The sequence below is a fragment of the Dendropsophus ebraccatus genome, chromosome 13 (genome assembly GCF_027789765.1).
Source record: "Dendropsophus ebraccatus isolate aDenEbr1 chromosome 13, aDenEbr1.pat, whole genome shotgun sequence".
NCBI lineage: Eukaryota > Metazoa > Chordata > Amphibia > Anura > Hylidae > Dendropsophus > Dendropsophus ebraccatus.
In genome coordinates, this window is record NC_091466.1 from 10,130,180 (window position 1) to 10,148,281 (window position 18,102).

Consider the following 18,102-nt stretch of genomic DNA (forward strand, 5'->3'; position numbering starts at 1 on the left):
GCATGCTTACAGGTGTAAGAGGAGCCCAGGGATCACAGAAAGGGAAAAACACATCTATGACTGGGGTGATGTGCGGCTACCACCCAGCTGCAGAATGTTAATAGGATACAGTGGTAACAGGCAGCCATGTTCTCTATAGGACACAGTGGTAACAGCCATGTTCTCTATAGGACACAGTGGTAACAGCCATGTTCTCTATAGGACACAGTGGTAGCAGCCATGTTCTCTATAGGACACAGTGGTAGCAGCCATGTTCTCTATAGGACACAGTGGTAGCAGCCATGTTCTCTATAGGACACAGTGGTAAAAGCCATGTTCTCTATAGGACACGGTGGTAACAGCCATGTTCTCTATAGGACACAGTGGTAGCGGCCATGTTCTCTATAGGACACAGTGGCAGCAGCCATGTTCTCTATAGGACACAGTGGCAACAGCCATGTTCTCTATAGGACACAGTGGTAGCAGCCATGTTCTCTATAGGACACAGTGGTAACAGCCATGTTCTCTATAGGACACAGTGGTAGCAGCCATGTTCTCTATAGGACACAGTGGTAGCAGCCATGTTCTCTATAGGACACAGTGGTAGCAGCCATGTTCTCTATAGGACACAGTGGTAGCAGCCATGTTCTCTATAGGACACAGTGGTAGCAGCCATGTTCTCTATAGGACACAGTGGTAACAGCCATGTTCTCTATAGGACACAGTGGTAGCAGCCATGTTCTCTATAGGACACAGTGGTAGCAGCCATGTTCTCTATAGGACACAGTGGTAACAGCCATGTTCTCTATAGGACACAGTGGTAGCAGCCATGTTCTCTATAGGACACAGTGGTAACAGCCATGTTCTCTATAGGACACAGTGGTAGCAGCCATGTTCTCTATAGGACACAGTGGTAACAGCCATGTTCTCTATAGGACACAGTGGTAGCAGCCATGTTCTCTATAGGACACAGTGGTAACAGCCATGTTCTCTATAGGACACAGTGGTAGCAGCCATGTTCTCTATAGGACACAGTGGTAGCAGGCAGCCATGTTCTCTATAGGACACAGTGGTAGCAGCCATGTTCTCTATAGGACACAGTGGTAACAGCCATGTTCTCTATAGGACACAGTGGTAGCAGCCATGTTCTCTATAGGACACAGTGGTAGCAGCCATGTTCTCTATAGGACACAGTGGTAACAGCCATGTTCTCTATAGGACACAGTGGTAGCAGCCATGTTCTCTATAGGACACAGTGGTAGCAGCCATGTTCTCTATAGGACACAGTGGTAGCAGCCATGTTCTCTATAGGACACAGTGGTAGCAGCCATGTTCTCTATAGGACACAGTGGTAGCAGCCATGTTCTCTATAGGACACGGTGGTAGCAGCCATGTTCTCTATAGGACACAGTGGTAACAGCCATGTTCTCTATAGGACACAGTGGTAAAAGCCATGTTCTCTATAGGACACAGTGGTAGCAGCAGCCATGTTCTCTATAGGACACAGTGGTAGCAGCAGCCATGTTCTCTATAGGACACAGTGGTAGCAGCAGCCATGTTCTCTATAGGACACAGTGGTAAAAGCCATGTTCTCTATAGGACACAGTGGTAGCAGGCAGCCATGTTCTCTATAGGACACAGTGGTAGCAGCCATGTTCTCTATAGGACACAGTGGTAGCAGCCATGTTCTCTATAGGACACAGTGGTAGCAGGCAGCCATGTTCTCTATAGGACACAGTGGTAGCAGCCATGTTCTCTATAGGACACAGTGGTAGCAGCCATGTTCTCTATAGGACACAGTGGTAGCAGCCATGTTCTCTATAGGACACAGTGGTAGCAGCCATGTTCTCTATAGGACACAGTGGTAGCAGGCAGCCATGTTCTCTATAGGACACGGTGGTAACAGCCATGTTCTCTATAGGACACAGTGGTAACAGCCATGTTCTCTATAGGACACAGTGGTAACAGCCATGTTCTCTATAGGACACAGTGGTAACAGCCATGTTCTCTATAGGACACAGTGGTAACAGCCATGTTCTCTATAGGACACAGTGGTAGCAGCCATGTTCTCTATAGGACACAGTGGTAGCAGCCATGTTCTCTATAGGACACAGTGGTAACAGCCATGTTCTCTATAGGACACAGTGGTAACAGCCATGTTCTCTATAGGACACGGTGGTAGCAGCCATGTTCTCTATAGGACACAGTGGTAACAGCCATGTTCTCTATAGGACACAGTGGTAACAGCCATGTTCTCTATAGGACACAGTGGTAGCAGCCATGTTCTCTATAGGACACGGTGGTAACAGCCATGTTCTCTATAGGACACAGTGGTAACAGGCAGCCATGTTCTCTATAGGACACGGTGGTAACAGCCATGTTCTCTATAGGACACAGTGGTAGCAGCAGCCATGTTCTCTATAGGACACAGTGGTAACAGCCATGTTCTCTATAGGACACAGTGGTAGCAGGCAGCCATGTTCTCTATAGGACACAGTGGTAACAGCCATGTTCTCTATAGGACACAGTGGTAGCAGCCATGTTCTCTATAGGACACAGTGGTAGCAGCTATGTTCTCTATAGGACACAGTGGTAGCAGCCATGTTCTCTATAGGACACAGTGGTAGCAGCCATGTTCTCTATAGGACACAGTGGTAGCAGCCATGTTCTCTATAGGACACAGTGGTAGCAGCCATGTTCTCTATAGGACACAGTGGTAGCAGCCATGTTCTCTATAGGACACAGTGGTAGCAGGCAGCCATGTTCTCTATAGGACACAGTGGTAACAGCCATGTTCTCTATAGGACACAGTGGTAGCAGCCATGTTCTCTATAGGACACAGTGGTAGCAGCTATGTTCTCTATAGGACACAGTGGTAGCAGCCATGTTCTCTATAGGACACAGTGGTAACAGCCATGTTCTCTATAGGACACAGTGGTAGCAGCCATGTTCTCTATAGGACACAGTGGTAGCAGCCATGTTCTCTATAGGACACAGTGGTAGCAGCCATGTTCTCTATAGGACACAGTGGTAACAGCCATGTTCTCTATAGGACACAGTGGTAGCAGCCATGTTCTCTATAGGACACAGTGGTAGCAGCCATGTTCTCTATAGGACACAGTGGTAACAGGCAGCCATGTTCTCTATAGGACACAGTGGTAACAGCCATGTTCTCTATAGGACACAGTGGTAACAGCCATGTTCTGTATAGGACACAGTGGTAGCAGCCATGTTCTCTATAGGACACAGTGGTAAAAGCCATGTTCTCTATAGGACACAGTGGTAGCAGCCATGTTCTCTATAGGACACAGTGGTAACAGCCATGTTCTCTATAGGACACAGTGGTAACAGCCATGTTCTCTATAGGACACAGTGGTAGCAGCCATGTTCTCTATAGGACACAGTGGTAGCAGCCATGTTCTCTATAGGACACAGTGGTAGCAGCCATGTTCTCTATAGGACACAGTGGTAGCAGCCATGTTCTCTATAGGACACAGTGGTAGCAGGCAGCCATGTTCTCTATAGGACACAGTGGTAACAGCCATGTTCTCTATAGGACACAGTGGTAGCAGCCATGTTCTCTATAGGACACAGTGGTAGCAGCCATGTTCTCTATAGGACACAGTGGTAGCAGGCAGCCATGTTCTCTATAGGACACAGTGGTAACAACCATGTTCCCTCCGCAGGGGGGTAAGCTGTAACCAGACAATAACACACGTCCGGTGGTAAAAACAACGAGTACAAAAAATACCTAAAATTACATTTCATTTATTCAGATTTTTTTTGTTATCTTCAGTTAGTAAAACAAATCTTTATACATATATACAAATTCAGATATAAAAATAGACGACACATTGTAAAGAAGAGAAGAAAAATAACTTTGCATCAGTTTCCTGCTATTCTAGCTCCTATTTACACACTTTATGATTATGCTGCAAAACTGACCAAATGTAAGAGTGCAAATCTTCGCAGGGTTCGGCTTTCACCCCCCCCCCCCCCCTTTTTTTTTTTTTTTGCAAGCCCTTCTTGTGGCAAGGTGACCATAGGCCTCGGACCCATCTACAGATTCTTATCCGCTTACGTTATAAAGGAGTTCATACGGTAAAAAGAGGTAGTAGGCGTCCCCGCTGACTCCGCCGTCCGCTGACAAGGTTCCTCTATGCTTGACGTCCTTTATTGTGAAGCGTACAGCCTTACTGTGAGATGACCGACGTCCGGGAAATTCATCCGCCCGGGAGAGAAAGGTTTCCGGAAGCTACTGGCACGTTTATTGAATCTGTAAAATATAAGGACGCGGAGCTTTTTCTTCTTCTGTATCCTGTCTGAGATGGTGGACCCAAGGAGTTATTGCATGTTCTGGGGTGGCGGTATTATATGAGGAAACTGTAAACTGGTTCACCAAAAGGAGATTACATGACGGCCGGCTCGGAGACCTGGGTGCTGCTGGGAATCTTTGGCTGGATAAGACCTTGCTAAGCAGAAGCTTCGGATTACAACCCACCTAGGTTTCCAGTACTTTTACTGTGTCTCCGCGAGGACGCGTCCTGCGGCGTGCCGTGAGCGTTACCCATTTTCGATGTCCCGGGTGTGCTGCTTCCTTTGCTCAGGGGAGAGTTAATGGGGGAGGAAGAGTTCAAATGGGCAAAATCAGAAACTCCGTAAGTTCGTAATAGAGGAGCCGGAAGGGAGCTGTTGGGGGGTAGACCTGCAGAGAGAGAAGAAAATGCCTCATATTAATAGTGCATGATAGAAACCGCTATATAGTTTGCTAATACAGTGGTACCTCGGTTTAAGAGTAACTTGGATTAAGAGCGTTTTGCCAGAAGAGATCACAGGTTTGTGACTTGGATAAAGAGCATTGCTTTGGTTTATGAGCTTCTGTACTGGGTGGGAGGGGGAGTGGGGGAGGGGCATGGTCTGCATAGCGGGGTCTAAAACACTGTACTCTGACCCAGGAAGTCTCGTTCACCTTCCAAATCTTAGCAGATCCACTTCAGGCTGGGGCTTACATCAGGGGACAGGACTGTGGAGGTAATCTCTCCATAGCTGTAACCCCTCTCTCCCCGGAAAAAAAGAGTGCTGCATGTATGTGCCCACATCTGCCCTGCTCATTGCTTCCTGCTCCCTGCAGTCTCTGTGAGCCCTTGTGTTTTCCATCCTCTCCAATCCTATTATAATGTGCCTGCACTTACACTCAGCTATACACACTGCTATAATATGCCTGCACTTACACTCAGCTATACACACTGCTGCTATAATGTGCCTGCACTTACACTCAGCTATACACACTGCTGCTATAATGTGCCTGCACTCACACTCAGCTATACACACTGCTGTAAAGAAAAGTTTCTGCCTGTCCTCTTCTCACTTCCTAATTGGTCCATGCTGAACACACCCCTTCCCCATTGCTGTCATGTGACCACACAGACCTCCAACAGCAGCCCTGCTTCTCTATTCTAGCCTATTGTACTACACTACTGCATTATGGGGATCTGCAGTTCCATCCTGTATCTACAAATTGCTGCTGTGTTATCAGGGTTATACAGTTACTATACATTATACTCCGCATGCTGATTGCTATACTGTACAGTAACTTATATATCACATATCCAGCTGCTGTGTTATCAGGGTTATACAGTTACTATACATTATACTCCGCATGCTGATTGTTATACTGTACAGTAACTTATATATCACATATCCAGCTGCTGTGTTATCAGGGTTATACAGTTACTATACATTATATACCACATGCTGCTATACTGTACAGTAACTTATATATCACATATCCAGCTGCTGTGTTATCAGGGTTATACAGTTACTATACATTATACACCACATGCTGATTGCTATACTGTACAGTAACATATAATATCACATAATAAGCTGTTTCTAAATGTTTTTTTTTTATCTGTCTTACATGTTATTCAGAATATAAAATAATTATTTTTGGGATGTGGAATCAGTTGTCTGCATATCAGTGATTTATGGGAAAATTTGCTTTGGTATAAGAGTGGATTTGGATTACAAGCGCCGCCCCGGAACGAATTATGCTCGTAATCCAAGGCACTACTGTATGTATCTATCAGCTTAAAGGGGGCTGTCTGCCCGGCACATTTTTGAAGTATATGTTAGGAACCAAGCTGCAACCACCACATGTGAGGGTGGAGAAGGGGCGTACCCCTCATGAATACATCAGGCTCATAACTATAACAGCTCATTCACACATTCCATGCATGGTCTGTATATGTGGGCGATGTGCTACAGAAGACACTTGAAAACTGCTCATTCATTATCAGGCCAAGAGCTGTTTAAATTGTCACGCTCCTGTACTGACACATGTATATATAGACCATGCATGGAACGTGTCAATGACCCCCAAGTCTGCAGTATTCTTCCAGCGTTTCTACAAAGCTGTTTTGGCTCTTAGAGGTCCAGAGCTGGAGCGGTAATATCCTGCGTATAAAGCTGTGGATCCACTCATCCACATAAAGAGTTCAGAGGTCACATTACCTTTTGATACATTGTATCCATAAGCTGCAAATGCAGCGGCAGCCCCGGCCATGGCTCCCGCCATAGCGGCTGCACTGCCCGCAGTGGATTTCCGGCTTCGGGATTTCCCTCCCTTTGTTCCGTTCCCGCCAGTTTTTGTGCGTGCGCGGTTGCGATTTGCATTCGCTCGACCACTGGTTGACGTTTCCTGATTGAAAATTCCTGTAGAAGAATAATGATAATGGTCAGTACAGTCACATAATCCAGATACCTTGGGCGAGTCACAGTTCAGTCCATTTTTAAATTGCAGACAGAAGTGTGTCAGCCTTTGTAAGTGTAACATCAATCCAGTGCTGGATTCACACCTCTATAATGTCCTCCATGCTGCTACTGCTTCTGAGGATGTGCTATAGAGATATAGGGAAGCAGGATCTACACCGGTGTGTGAAGTGTATGGAAGACATCATAACAGCTAGTCTACCTCCCAGGCTGGAATCACAGCTTCCACTGCTCTATAATGTCCTCCATGCTGCTACTGCTTCTGAGGAGGTGATATAGAGATATAGGGAAGGAGGATCTACACCGGTGTGTAAAGTGTATGGGAGACATCATAACAGCTAGTCTCTCTCTGGTCCCCTACATAGAACGTAATGTCCAGTGTCCAGTATCTCTTTTTGACTGTTGTATGTAAGGATTTGTCTTATCTATATTAGCTTCCTGCTTACTTTTCTTTACATTTTGGGGCGTCAGAACCAAATACCCATTTTCCAGTAGAATTTTGGTCTAAAAATACAATAATTCCAACATACAATGGACATCCTGACAGCTAATATAGCAGTATACATACAAAATAAATATATATTATAATATATATAACAGCTAGTCTTATAATTTTTGTGCAGATGTTCTGTGTTTTTTCCCCATTTACAGGTGGATTTTTTTTTTTTTTTTACAAATCCCATTTACTTTGCTGGTAGAGTAATAGCCAAATATTTCAGTTGCAGGAAGCATAGCCGTCCCCTGCAGACACTGGGAGGTAAGTCGGCGTCTGCTTTATAGTAAGGATTTTGCCTTCCTCTTTGCCGCTTTGTGGGATAACTGGTTAAACTAGCTGGAATTATTTCACCCTCAAACTCCTGAACATTTCAGAGATAAGACGGACGGCTGACACCGGATAATGGGCTCCCTATGACACAGTCCGCAGACCTCGCCACTCTCCTTACGTAGGAGGAGAGATCCATTAGTCCTTGCTGATAACTTATCACAGGATTAGTGCAGGAGCCATTAGGTTGCTGAAGCCGATATACAGCCTTACAGTATCTGCCGGGCTAATACTGCATCAAGGTAAATCCTCTGGAGGCCGCGCTGCCCGAACGTCACTCATATCCTGGAAGCTAGACAGGAGGCTCTGGTAGTAACACTGCTGGGCTCAGCCACTGGCATTAGCTAAGGCCTCGCTCGGTTTTCCACAAATCTAGCTAGCGGGACTAAATCACGGTCCTAAATCCCTGGACATGTGAATGAGGCCTAAATGGCCGAGATCAGAGGTGTCACAGATCGTAACCATTGTGATTACAGTAAATGAATATACTGACCATTCAGCGTGTCTGACGCGGAGCCGGTGACGGAGGCGGGGGAGGTCGTTCCTCTGGACTGCTGAGCTGAAGAGGAAGGATCGTCTACAATGACCAACATATCATTGCTGCTCTCATCCATGGCGATGGATCCGGTGTGGAGTTCACTGCTGATGGAGATCTAGTAACAGGACAATATGGGTTACATGCCATATACATCATCTGTGAAGGGCCGATCACTGGTGCCCCATCAATTACGAGAATGGGGGTCCTGTGTCCATTCGGTTTAACGGTGAGGCGGTTAGGTGTTTGTGCTGCCGCTCCATTCATCTGAAGATACGAGATTATAGGATTACCTATCCTGCCATAGTGTCCCCTTTCTTGAGATCTAGGACAGAAGATGGGACGACCCCTGATTTCCTGGTGGTCTATGGTAATGTCCTCCTCTTTGGTGGTCTAGACCAGAAGAGCATTAACACCTGGAGGTCTACTATCTCCTCCACCCTGGACACCGCAGTGCATACTACGTCAGGTACCACCGAGCCCCCTGGTTCTATGAGATGTAAATGCTTATCAGACAGACTTTACCTGGCTACAGAAGTGCGTCTTAGAGATAGAAGGACTAATGAGTGTTCTCCTAGCGATGATAATGCGTATACCCCGGGATACGGGAGGATTGATGGCGCTTACAGAGCAATGAATGAATGACAGGTGGGGCTGCCCTCACCTCACTGAAAGGACTGGGCATGGCAGAGTCCACGCTGATAAAGGAGTCGTCCCCGTCGGCTGACAGGTTGGAGTTATCGGCCGACAGCACAAATGGTATGACCAAGTTCAGACCGTCCTTTTTCTTCTTCCCGTCAACCTCGTCTTCTTTCTTTTTCTGCAACAGAAACAAATACAATGGCCGCTATATATGACTGTATATAATATAAAAATAACAACAAATGCCCAGTCACATGGATGAGACTGTATATAATATAAAAAAATATATGGCTGGTCACATGTACGGGACAGTAAAAACAGTAAAAGGAAGGAAAAAAGGAAAAGTGATACACAGTTTACGGCTCCCATTTGGTTGTCTTAAAGGAGTAGTTCAGTGTCAGAAAGTGCCAGACATTTGTAAATTACCTCTATTAAAAAATCTCCAGTCTTCCAGTATTTATCAGCTGCTGTATGTCCTGCAGGAAGTGGTGTATTCTCTCCAGTCTGACACAGTGCTCTCTGCTGCCACCTCTGTCTATGTCAGGAACTGTCCAGAGCAGCAGCAAATCCCCAAAGGAAACCTCTCCTGCTTTCCAGACTGGAAAGAATACAAAATTTCCTGCAGGGCTCACAGAAGCTGATAAGTACTGAAAGACTTGATATTTAATAAAAAGTAAATTACAAATCTCTGGCACTTTTTCACCACTTAATTTGAAAGAAAAAAAAAATTACCCTCACTTGTGGTCATGTGACTGTTCCAGCAATGAACATTACTGCCACTGTTTGGCTGTAGCAGTCACATATCTAGGTCAACATGGAACAAGCACAGAGATCTGTGGGATCTCATAACGCCTGCTCAGGAGTGCTGGGAGATCAGTAAGATGTGTATTACAACCCCCTTTTGACATATCAAATGTTTAGATCGGGGTCTGAATGTTCAGATCCAGGAAAGGTGCGTGATACCTGCAATCTCTCACAGTTCTGCAGATACAAGTCTATGAGACTATCTTGGTTTTTAGGGAGAGGAGTGTTAAAGGGGTATCCAGGGGTTAGAAATATAAAGCCACTTCCTTACAGAGCTCTTGTCTCCAGGTCAAGTGTGGTTTGCAATTAAGCTCTATTCACTTCAATGGATAACCCCTTTAAGTCCACTCGCACTAGCAATCAGTTGGGGTTAAACACCCAGATCCCACCAGACAAAAAACAAAATCGGTACGGTACTGACCTTTTCTGCGTATTTTTCTCTTTTCCTCTTGCGCTCTTTCACTTTGTTGGTCTCTTCTTGCTGTCTCTTCTCCTCTTGTCTCTGGCGTACTACAAAACCACATTGTATAATGAAAGTCACCATATTACAGGTCTGTTAGATTTCGGACAATGCTATACTGAAGACCGGTTATCACCTAGGTCCGGGTGTCGTGTAATGACGTAATACTTAGTTGTGACCCTTGACCCACAGTCTCGTGGTTCACTTAACACAAAAGGACAAGTATCTGGATTTCCAGTAAAAGCCTTTAGTTACACTGTACCTGTCACTTCTGGATCAGTGGTGAGATCCTCTGTTAGTTAATCCGGTTTAATGGGGGGGGGGGGGGGTCGTCAGCATCATGATTTCATTGTGTCAGGGTATGCAGGGGGACCCGAACTTCCAGATTAACAGAGGATCTTGATCCTGAAGCAGCCTATAGTGACAGCTACACTTTGAAGGGTCACTCGCTTTCGCTTGTGTGTACATTCTATAACTTCTATAAGTCTCTGCAGGATCCACCATAATTTCCAGTTGTCTCTGAACTAGTGAGTGTACAGTCGCTGCTATGTCATCTCTATACACCGCTCTCCTATAGCACATCCTCAGAAGTAGCAGCAGCATGGAGGATATTACAGAGCAGTATGAGCTGTGAACCTGACACTGGGGGAGATATATATATCAGAAGAGACGGCTGCTGCACATAAGAAGTCAGAGCTTACACTTCTTTTCCAGTTCCTCGTCATCCAGTAGCAGGCTGACTACTTCTTTGGGTTTCAGAGTGTCTGGTTTAAAGTTTCCACCAGAGATCACCACTCGCTGGATCTGTAGAGGAGAGCAGACATGGGATTGCAGCAAACCAATAAATGCCCAGTGACTGCCATACTATAAGCTGAGCCTAGACTGTGGCGTTACCTCGCTCTTTTCTTTCGCCCTCTGTAGTATACGTTCCTCTATGGTGCCCTTACAGATCAGTCTGTAAACAGTGACTTGTTTGGTCTGACCTAGACGGTGAGCTCGGTCCATGGCCTGCTGATCCACAGTTGGATTCCAGTCGCTATCGTAGAAAATAACCTAAAACATCAGAAAACACCAGCATTAGTGTTGTACAAAGGGGAGAGCGCTCACACATTTCAAGCCCAAAGATGGTTTCATTATCAGACAACCCTTTAACCTGTCTGCTTTTCCTTCTTAAAAGGAAAAGTCTGGCCCCAGCAAGGATGTGACGGGCGTCAGAGGCAGGGGAGAACGCCGCAATGAAGCACTGCTTGCCTCTCCCCGTGCCCGCGATGCGCCATCTGACCAGCCCCAGTACAATGTCACTACTCGGGGGGAAAATGCCCATCCCAGTTGATGGACAGCCGTTCAGCCAATGAGTGACTAAGCAGGCAGTCCATCAGCCGGGTCAGGAAGTCAGCTCTGGTGGGGATCCTGGAGCCCGGCGGGGATCCCGGAGTCGTCATCCAGTGCTAAAGAGGCACGGGGAGAGGTGGGTTTTTACCATTTGTTATTTTTCCCCTACGCCCTGCCGTTTAAAAAAAATATAAAATTCTGAGGTTGGACTTCTCCTTTACTGCAGCTTTCTCCTTCATAACAAAAGACTGAGGTACAAAATGGAGTCTTCTTGCCTTGGACGTCTTACCGTATCAGCAGCGGTGAGGTTAATCCCCAGCCCCCCAGCTCTAGTGCTCAACAGGAAGACAAAGATGTCCGTCCTAAAAGGGAAAAAGCACACAAATATAAAAGATAGAAATGTATGGTGGCCAAGTGCTTCCCTCCCCCGGAGACACGGCCCTTCTACCGGGCACGATCAGCAAGGAAATAAACTTTCATAGCTCATCTGTCCCATGTAAAATGACAGGGACACATATATTCACAATGCACAGATCTGCCTGACAGCAGCTCCACAGACATAAGAAACACCAGCCAGAAAGTGTCACCTCTTACTGCCATGGGCATGCTCCGCAACCTGTGAGGGGGAGGTATTGTCTATATATCACATATAGTCAGTTGTGTCATCCTGCCTGGCTACTTACACAGTAATCCTGCCTACAGCTTAAACATGGCTGATACCACAGGGAAAGCTGCATCTTCTGATGGTAAGAACCCGGCAATACACCTTCACAATAATCGGATATATCCCCGACATACATGTGCGTGTATCCAATGACCTTACCTGCTCTGGAAGTCGGCCACCATGTCTCGCCTCTCAGAAATCTTGGAGGACCCATCTAATCGCATATAGGTGTGCTTCCTGTATACCATATATTCCTATGGAGGAATAAGAAATACATGCATCTCTCACAGTCACATATTAATGGCTGGAATATAAAGGCAGGCTGGGAAAGGTTGAAACTCTTTGAAGGATTCTGGCTACATCTAAAAAGCTATACAAGAGAAAAATATATTTATAAAAAAATATTATATATATATATATATATATATATATATATATATATATATATATATATATATATATTTGAAAGAAAAAGATTTTGCCTGGACAACCCCTTTAAAACTGTTCAAACAATGTGGTTAAAGGAGAAGTCCCACAATTTTGAAATCTGCAGGGAGGCAGGGGTGGGTGTGAAAATAACAGACAAGTTAACTCACCCGTGTCCAGTGGCGCCACCGCTGGACGTTGTCATCTGCCAGAAACCGGGTAGGTCATGAACCCTGCTCCTGCAGCAGCGACATGGTCATAGCCCAGCTGAGCAATTGCCCGCTCAGCTCATCCAGTCACTGATTGGCTGAGCAGGAAATCACTGGGTGGTGACAGTGCAGCATGACCCGGCTGCAGCAATACGAGGCACGGGGGATGGGTGAGATAACTTGTCTGTTTTCTCACACCCTCCTCCTCCCTGCGGATTTCAGAGTTGGTGAGACTTCTCCTTTAAATACACCTTCCCATCTAATAACGTCATAGCTTACATTAGGCTATTGATTCCTTGTACAGGGGTACTGTTAGCCACATGATGTCCTGACGCCAAGCACAGCCCCGCCCATGGGGACCTGCACAATGTCCAGGTCATGTGATCATCAAGAGCGGCCTGACAACCTATACTATAACAAGCAGAGAAGCCTCTTACCTCCAGCAGATCTATCATCCGGGTCATCTGCGAGTAGATCAGGACTCGGTGTCCTTGTGACTTGAGCCGTGTGAGCAGCAGGTCCAGTGCGTACAGCTTCCCGCTGTCTGTGATCAGACTCTCCTTGTCTGTAGGGAACATAACGGGATATCAATATATTACTGGAAGGAAAGGCTTTTATCTAGAGACTCAGCGATGTTACAGAAGTATAAGAGCCAATGTCTTCTGATGGTGCCTGCTCCTCACACATCCCACCAGTCACTATCCTCAGTATAGGTCATCAATACCAGACTGGTGGAGAGCACCCGACACCCTCGCCGATCAGCTTACACAGCGAAGCTAAGAGAGACGCACACGGCACTGTACATTGTGTAGCTACCAAGATGAAGTGAATGAGAGCTAAGCTGCAGTACCCCAGAATGGCCACTAGGTATAGTACAGCGCTGTGAGCTTCCATCTTTATATTACTGTGTATGTCTGACCCTCAGCTCTGGTAACACTGCTGATCAGTGGGGGTGACGGGTGTCTGTCCCCCCAATCGGATATTAATAACCCATCAATACCTTAACAAAAAAGTTCAGCTTTCTCAAAACTAGAACAAAAACTTTCCATGACATCTAGAAGTGTGGCATCTAGCACCCGAGCACCCTACAGGTCACCAAGGCGGCAGCTCACAGAGTATGTCAGCTAAACAGCTTTATTAAACCTGAGCGGCCATGACATATGGGGGGGGGGGGGGAAGCCGAATTCAGGAAAGCCGAGCATCCTGTTTGTAGGATCTGTAATAAACACACTCTGAAAACAATGCTCTGCGCCTCCGATGGCGGGTTAACCCTCAAGGGCGAGCGATGGAGGACGAGGAGTCTTAAGAAACTGTATGATGGTCGGTGGAAGAAGAGGATTTCTGTACAAATATCTACAATTGTGCATTCTGGATTAATAGAGATGGGGGGGGGCGCTCCCACTGTACAGTGCAGGTTTATAGGGAATCCGTCAGCTCTATATCATGGGCATAGGATACCTATTAGCTGGCTACAAAATTATAAAAGCACGTTTTCCTTCTAAGCTTGAATGTTAGAGGCGGTGCTGAGCTGCAGCTCCCTCCCCCACCCTTATCTGTATAACTGATGTATGGGGCCTATCCTACACCATATTTATACCATACACACGATCTGCCGTCTATTAGTGACTAAGCATGTCATCACCCATTGGCCCTAGACCTCTGAGGAAGCCTATGGGGTGAAACATGTTGGGGGCAATGTGTTATAGTTGCTCAGACCACATGAAGGGCCCAGAGTGTTATGGAAGAAGCCACACATTGAGAACATCCCTCCCGTCACTGCTTATGTGATGTATTTGGCTGCTATTGGCAGCTCCATAGAAAATACACAGACATATATTGCTACAGGTTGTGCCCCCCTTATATCATGATATGTGATCACCATACAAGTGTGGTCCAGTCCAGCACCTGTCATCTCCCTTTCCATATGTCATCTCCCTTTCCATATACACCAGCACCACCTGGTGTCTGCGGGCGGTACTGACCCTCTCAGGAGTGTATGGTGGGAATGTACGCCGCTCGCTCTCACAACAGGAAATCAGACCACCTTGTTTAAAAACACTTAGCCGGAAACCTTTCCTCTGGGTCTTCCTACTTGAGGGCTTGTTTTTCCCTGAACAAGTTTCAGAGAGGATTCGCGCCAGGTCCCCGCCGTTCTGTGCACATCCTCACAAAGTGTCAGTGCGAGAAGCATCTAAGTGACATGGGAGCCTCCTCGGAGACGTCAGGTGCACACACACAGCCAAACATACCGCGCCATCAATCCCTTTAAGGCCCTGTTCACACAATACATACACAAAGCAACCCTTACATATATACAGGCTGGAGGGGTAAGGCTTATGGGCCATGCAATGCTCCCTGGGAAATGGTGTATGCAAAGTATAGGAAGAGCTGGATCTCTGGTGCCACCTACTGCCAAGTCAAGTTCACAAAAAAAAAATCTTTTAAATCAACTGGTCCCAGGAACTGCCAGAGATTAGTAATTTACTTCTATTAACAAATCTCCAGGCTTCCAGTACTTATCAGCTGCTGTATGTCCTGCAGGAAGTGGTGTATTCTTTCCAGTCTGACACAGTGCTCTCTGCTGCCACCTCTGTCCATGTCAGGAACTGAAATCAGCATATACAGTAAATGGAGTGCGCCCAGCCGCTCTATTCGTACAGGAGGAACCCCACCTATCAGCTAGTCGCTGCTTATCAGTAAATAACAAGGGTTCTATCCCTTAAAGGGGTTATTCTACAATTAAGGCCGTGGCCTGTGAGGGTGAATGAAGCTTTCCATCCCCCGCTGAGCCCCGCCGCACTAAGCTGTATAAGGTGACGTCCTGAGAAGATGTGAGGAGGACAGATAACCCGGGATCTCTGGAGGATCTCCTCATTCTCCATTAGGAGGAGGGAAACAATGGGGTCAGGAGAAGGGCCTCGTCTCGCTTTCCCAAACAGAATGAACCTTTGAGGCCGCTCGCAGCTCTGCCACTTCCTTCCATTTACAGCCGGGACCATTTGTTATCAATAGAACAGGAAGGTATCAGAGATTCCCACAGTCCTTATAGGAACTCCGGCTCCCTGTCACACAGCGGCAGGGCCCGGGGCTGGAGGTAGCATGAGAAATCACTGACATTACCATAAATTATACTGCCCTGTATGTGCTCCCACATGGAAAGCCGCCAGAGAAGTCCTGTCGCTGCTTCACTGACCGCCACTCAGCGCTTCTGCCTTACTGGGATACACAGCGTACACCAAGCCATTGTGCACAGATCACACCGCTTTCATCAGGACGTCGCACATAGATTTTATCGGCTTACTATTAAGGGTCCAAACTAAGTCAAAAAGCATCCGAAAAAATGCAAAAAATCCACAAACAGCCATCCGCCAATTCACTCACAAAACAGGACAAAAAGGTTTCCATTAAGGGGGTTTCCCATTACAGATGGCCGATGCTGTAGTATGTGATCAGCAGGGATGAGACAACTGGCACAGCACCATTAAGCTCTATGATAGAGACCAGCACCAGACAGCGCCGTACACTGTGTAGTGGTCATGCTGGGTTACTGCAGCTAAGCTCCTATTCCAGTGACTGTCACTTGAGCTGCAGTAACACAACATGGCCACTACACTCTGTATGGCGCTGTTTGCAGGAAGCCACGGCTCTGGTAAACAGCTAATAACAGGCGTCAGACCTCCAACAATCAGATATCTATGACGTCAACTCATTTTAAACTAGAAACCCCCTTTAAGATTACCAAATGGGATTTTACATACTAAAAAATACACAATGAAAGGAAATCTAGGAAATCCAGTTGAGAGTAGGCTACAGAGTTATCAATTAGTAGTATTCCTTATCTGGCGGATTTCACAGATTCTAATGTATAGGGTGAAAATCCCCGATGTGTATGGCTGGCCAACGGGCTCCATGCTCCGCACACCGTCAGCTTTCTTGCCCACGTGCACATAGACATCAGGGCGGATTATTCACCTACCTGGGATCCTGATGTACGACCATCCGTGAAGCAGCTGAAACGCAAGAAGACCGCAAGGAGCTTCAGGAAAGAACTGCGAGTCTCTTGAGAGCCAAGCGGCTTGATGTTCAGGGGCCCCAAAGACGAGCAGCCTGGAGACCTCGGGGTTCCCGCCATTCCTCACCATCTGTCGCTCGTACTCTGCACTTCGATCGTTGCAGTAGGTGTCTATGGGGGCCGACGTTACCTGAGAGGGTGAGATGTCCAGTATAACGTCACTGCAGCCATATCCAGAGACGTCCATGTTATTAGATACGGCCATTATACCGATACAACTTACACTGAGGACTGAGGAATCCTAAGATCACACAAAGTCTAAACAGCGTGTCTCTTAAAGGGGTACTTTGGCGAAAATCTTTTTTTTTTTTTCCTCAAATCAACTGGTTTCAGAAAGTTATATAGATTTGTAATTTACTTCTATTTAAAAATCTCTGGTCTTATACTACTTATCAGCTACTGTATGTCCTGCAGGAAGTGGTGTATTCTCTCCAATCTGACACAGTGCTCTCTGCTGCCACCTCTGTCCGTATCAGGAACTGTCCAGAGCTGCAGCAAAACTCCATAGAAAACCTCTCCTGCTCGGGACAGTTCCTGACATGGACAGAGGTGGCAGCAGAGAGCACTGTGTCAGACTGGAGAGAATACACCACTTCCTGCAGGACATACAGCAGCTGATAAGTACTGGAAGTACTGGAGATTTTTAAATAGAATTACAAATCTATATAACATTCTGACACCCTATTTGCTGGAGTATCCCTTTGAACTGATTGACAGTCAATATCAGATATCCGAATCCCACCATCCCTGCTGCAGCCTCCCGCCTGGCAGGGCACAGTGTCCTCCACTCTAGAGCAGCGGCACCTTCTGTGGTCATTACAATGGGACAGGCTGCAGTACCAGCTACAGCCACTATTGAATGTGCGGCGCTGTGCCTGGTAAGTGATATGGAGGTCACCTGCCTCAGAGCCTTCATCCTGCTGATGGTGGGCCGAGGCTAACACTGGCTGATATAGAACGGCTTCTGAAGAGGCCAGTGACAGTCTCCTTTCCTTGTTTCTATGCAGGGACCCCAATGATAAAACCAGCCAATAAGATGGACACTTACCAACGGCGAGGAGACGCACAGGAACGACGGCAGCTCGGTGACCTGACAGCGCAGCACAAGCTCCTCCTCACCCCCGCTCTGCTGAGTTATCACATGGTCTGTAAAGCCGTACACGGGATCGCTATGGCGGGTGAAAACCATGTTCTACAGAGACAAGATCAATACATGTAACAACAAAGCATCACATCCGGAATATCCCTGCATCCTGTCCAAAAGCCGACGTATACTGGGAGGATCCTGTCCCTGTCCTGTATATAAACTATGTAATGTATGGAGGCCGATGGCCAGACACTGTAGTCAGCATTACAAGATGGAGGTTACTGGGAGGTTCTCCTCA

At 46.6% G+C, this 18,102-nt stretch overlaps 1 protein-coding gene across 3 annotated transcripts in view; it reads right to left on the bottom strand.

The window, feature by feature from the left end:
- Positions 1 to 3,757: 3,757 nt before the first annotated feature.
- The window catches only part of INO80 (INO80 complex ATPase subunit), a 42,265-nt gene continuing 27,920 nt past the window's right edge, over positions 3,758 to 18,102 (bottom strand). For all 3 annotated transcript variants that reach the window (XM_069949797.1, XM_069949796.1, XM_069949795.1), the window contains exons 25-36: positions 17,766 to 17,909; positions 16,622 to 16,847; positions 13,083 to 13,210; positions 12,170 to 12,264; positions 11,636 to 11,708; positions 10,909 to 11,067; positions 10,716 to 10,818; positions 9,976 to 10,064; positions 8,773 to 8,928; positions 8,067 to 8,226; positions 6,493 to 6,693; positions 3,758 to 4,684 (exon numbers count right to left, since the gene is read on the bottom strand). In XM_069949797.1, coding sequence (XP_069805898.1) covers positions 4,470 to 4,684; positions 6,493 to 6,693; positions 8,067 to 8,226; positions 8,773 to 8,928; positions 9,976 to 10,064; positions 10,716 to 10,818; positions 10,909 to 11,067; positions 11,636 to 11,708; positions 12,170 to 12,264; positions 13,083 to 13,210; positions 16,622 to 16,847; positions 17,766 to 17,909 — 1,749 coding nt within the window. In that variant the 3' untranslated portion in view covers positions 3,758 to 4,469. The remainder of the gene's footprint in view (positions 4,685 to 6,492; positions 6,694 to 8,066; positions 8,227 to 8,772; positions 8,929 to 9,975; positions 10,065 to 10,715; positions 10,819 to 10,908; positions 11,068 to 11,635; positions 11,709 to 12,169; positions 12,265 to 13,082; positions 13,211 to 16,621; positions 16,848 to 17,765; positions 17,910 to 18,102) is intronic.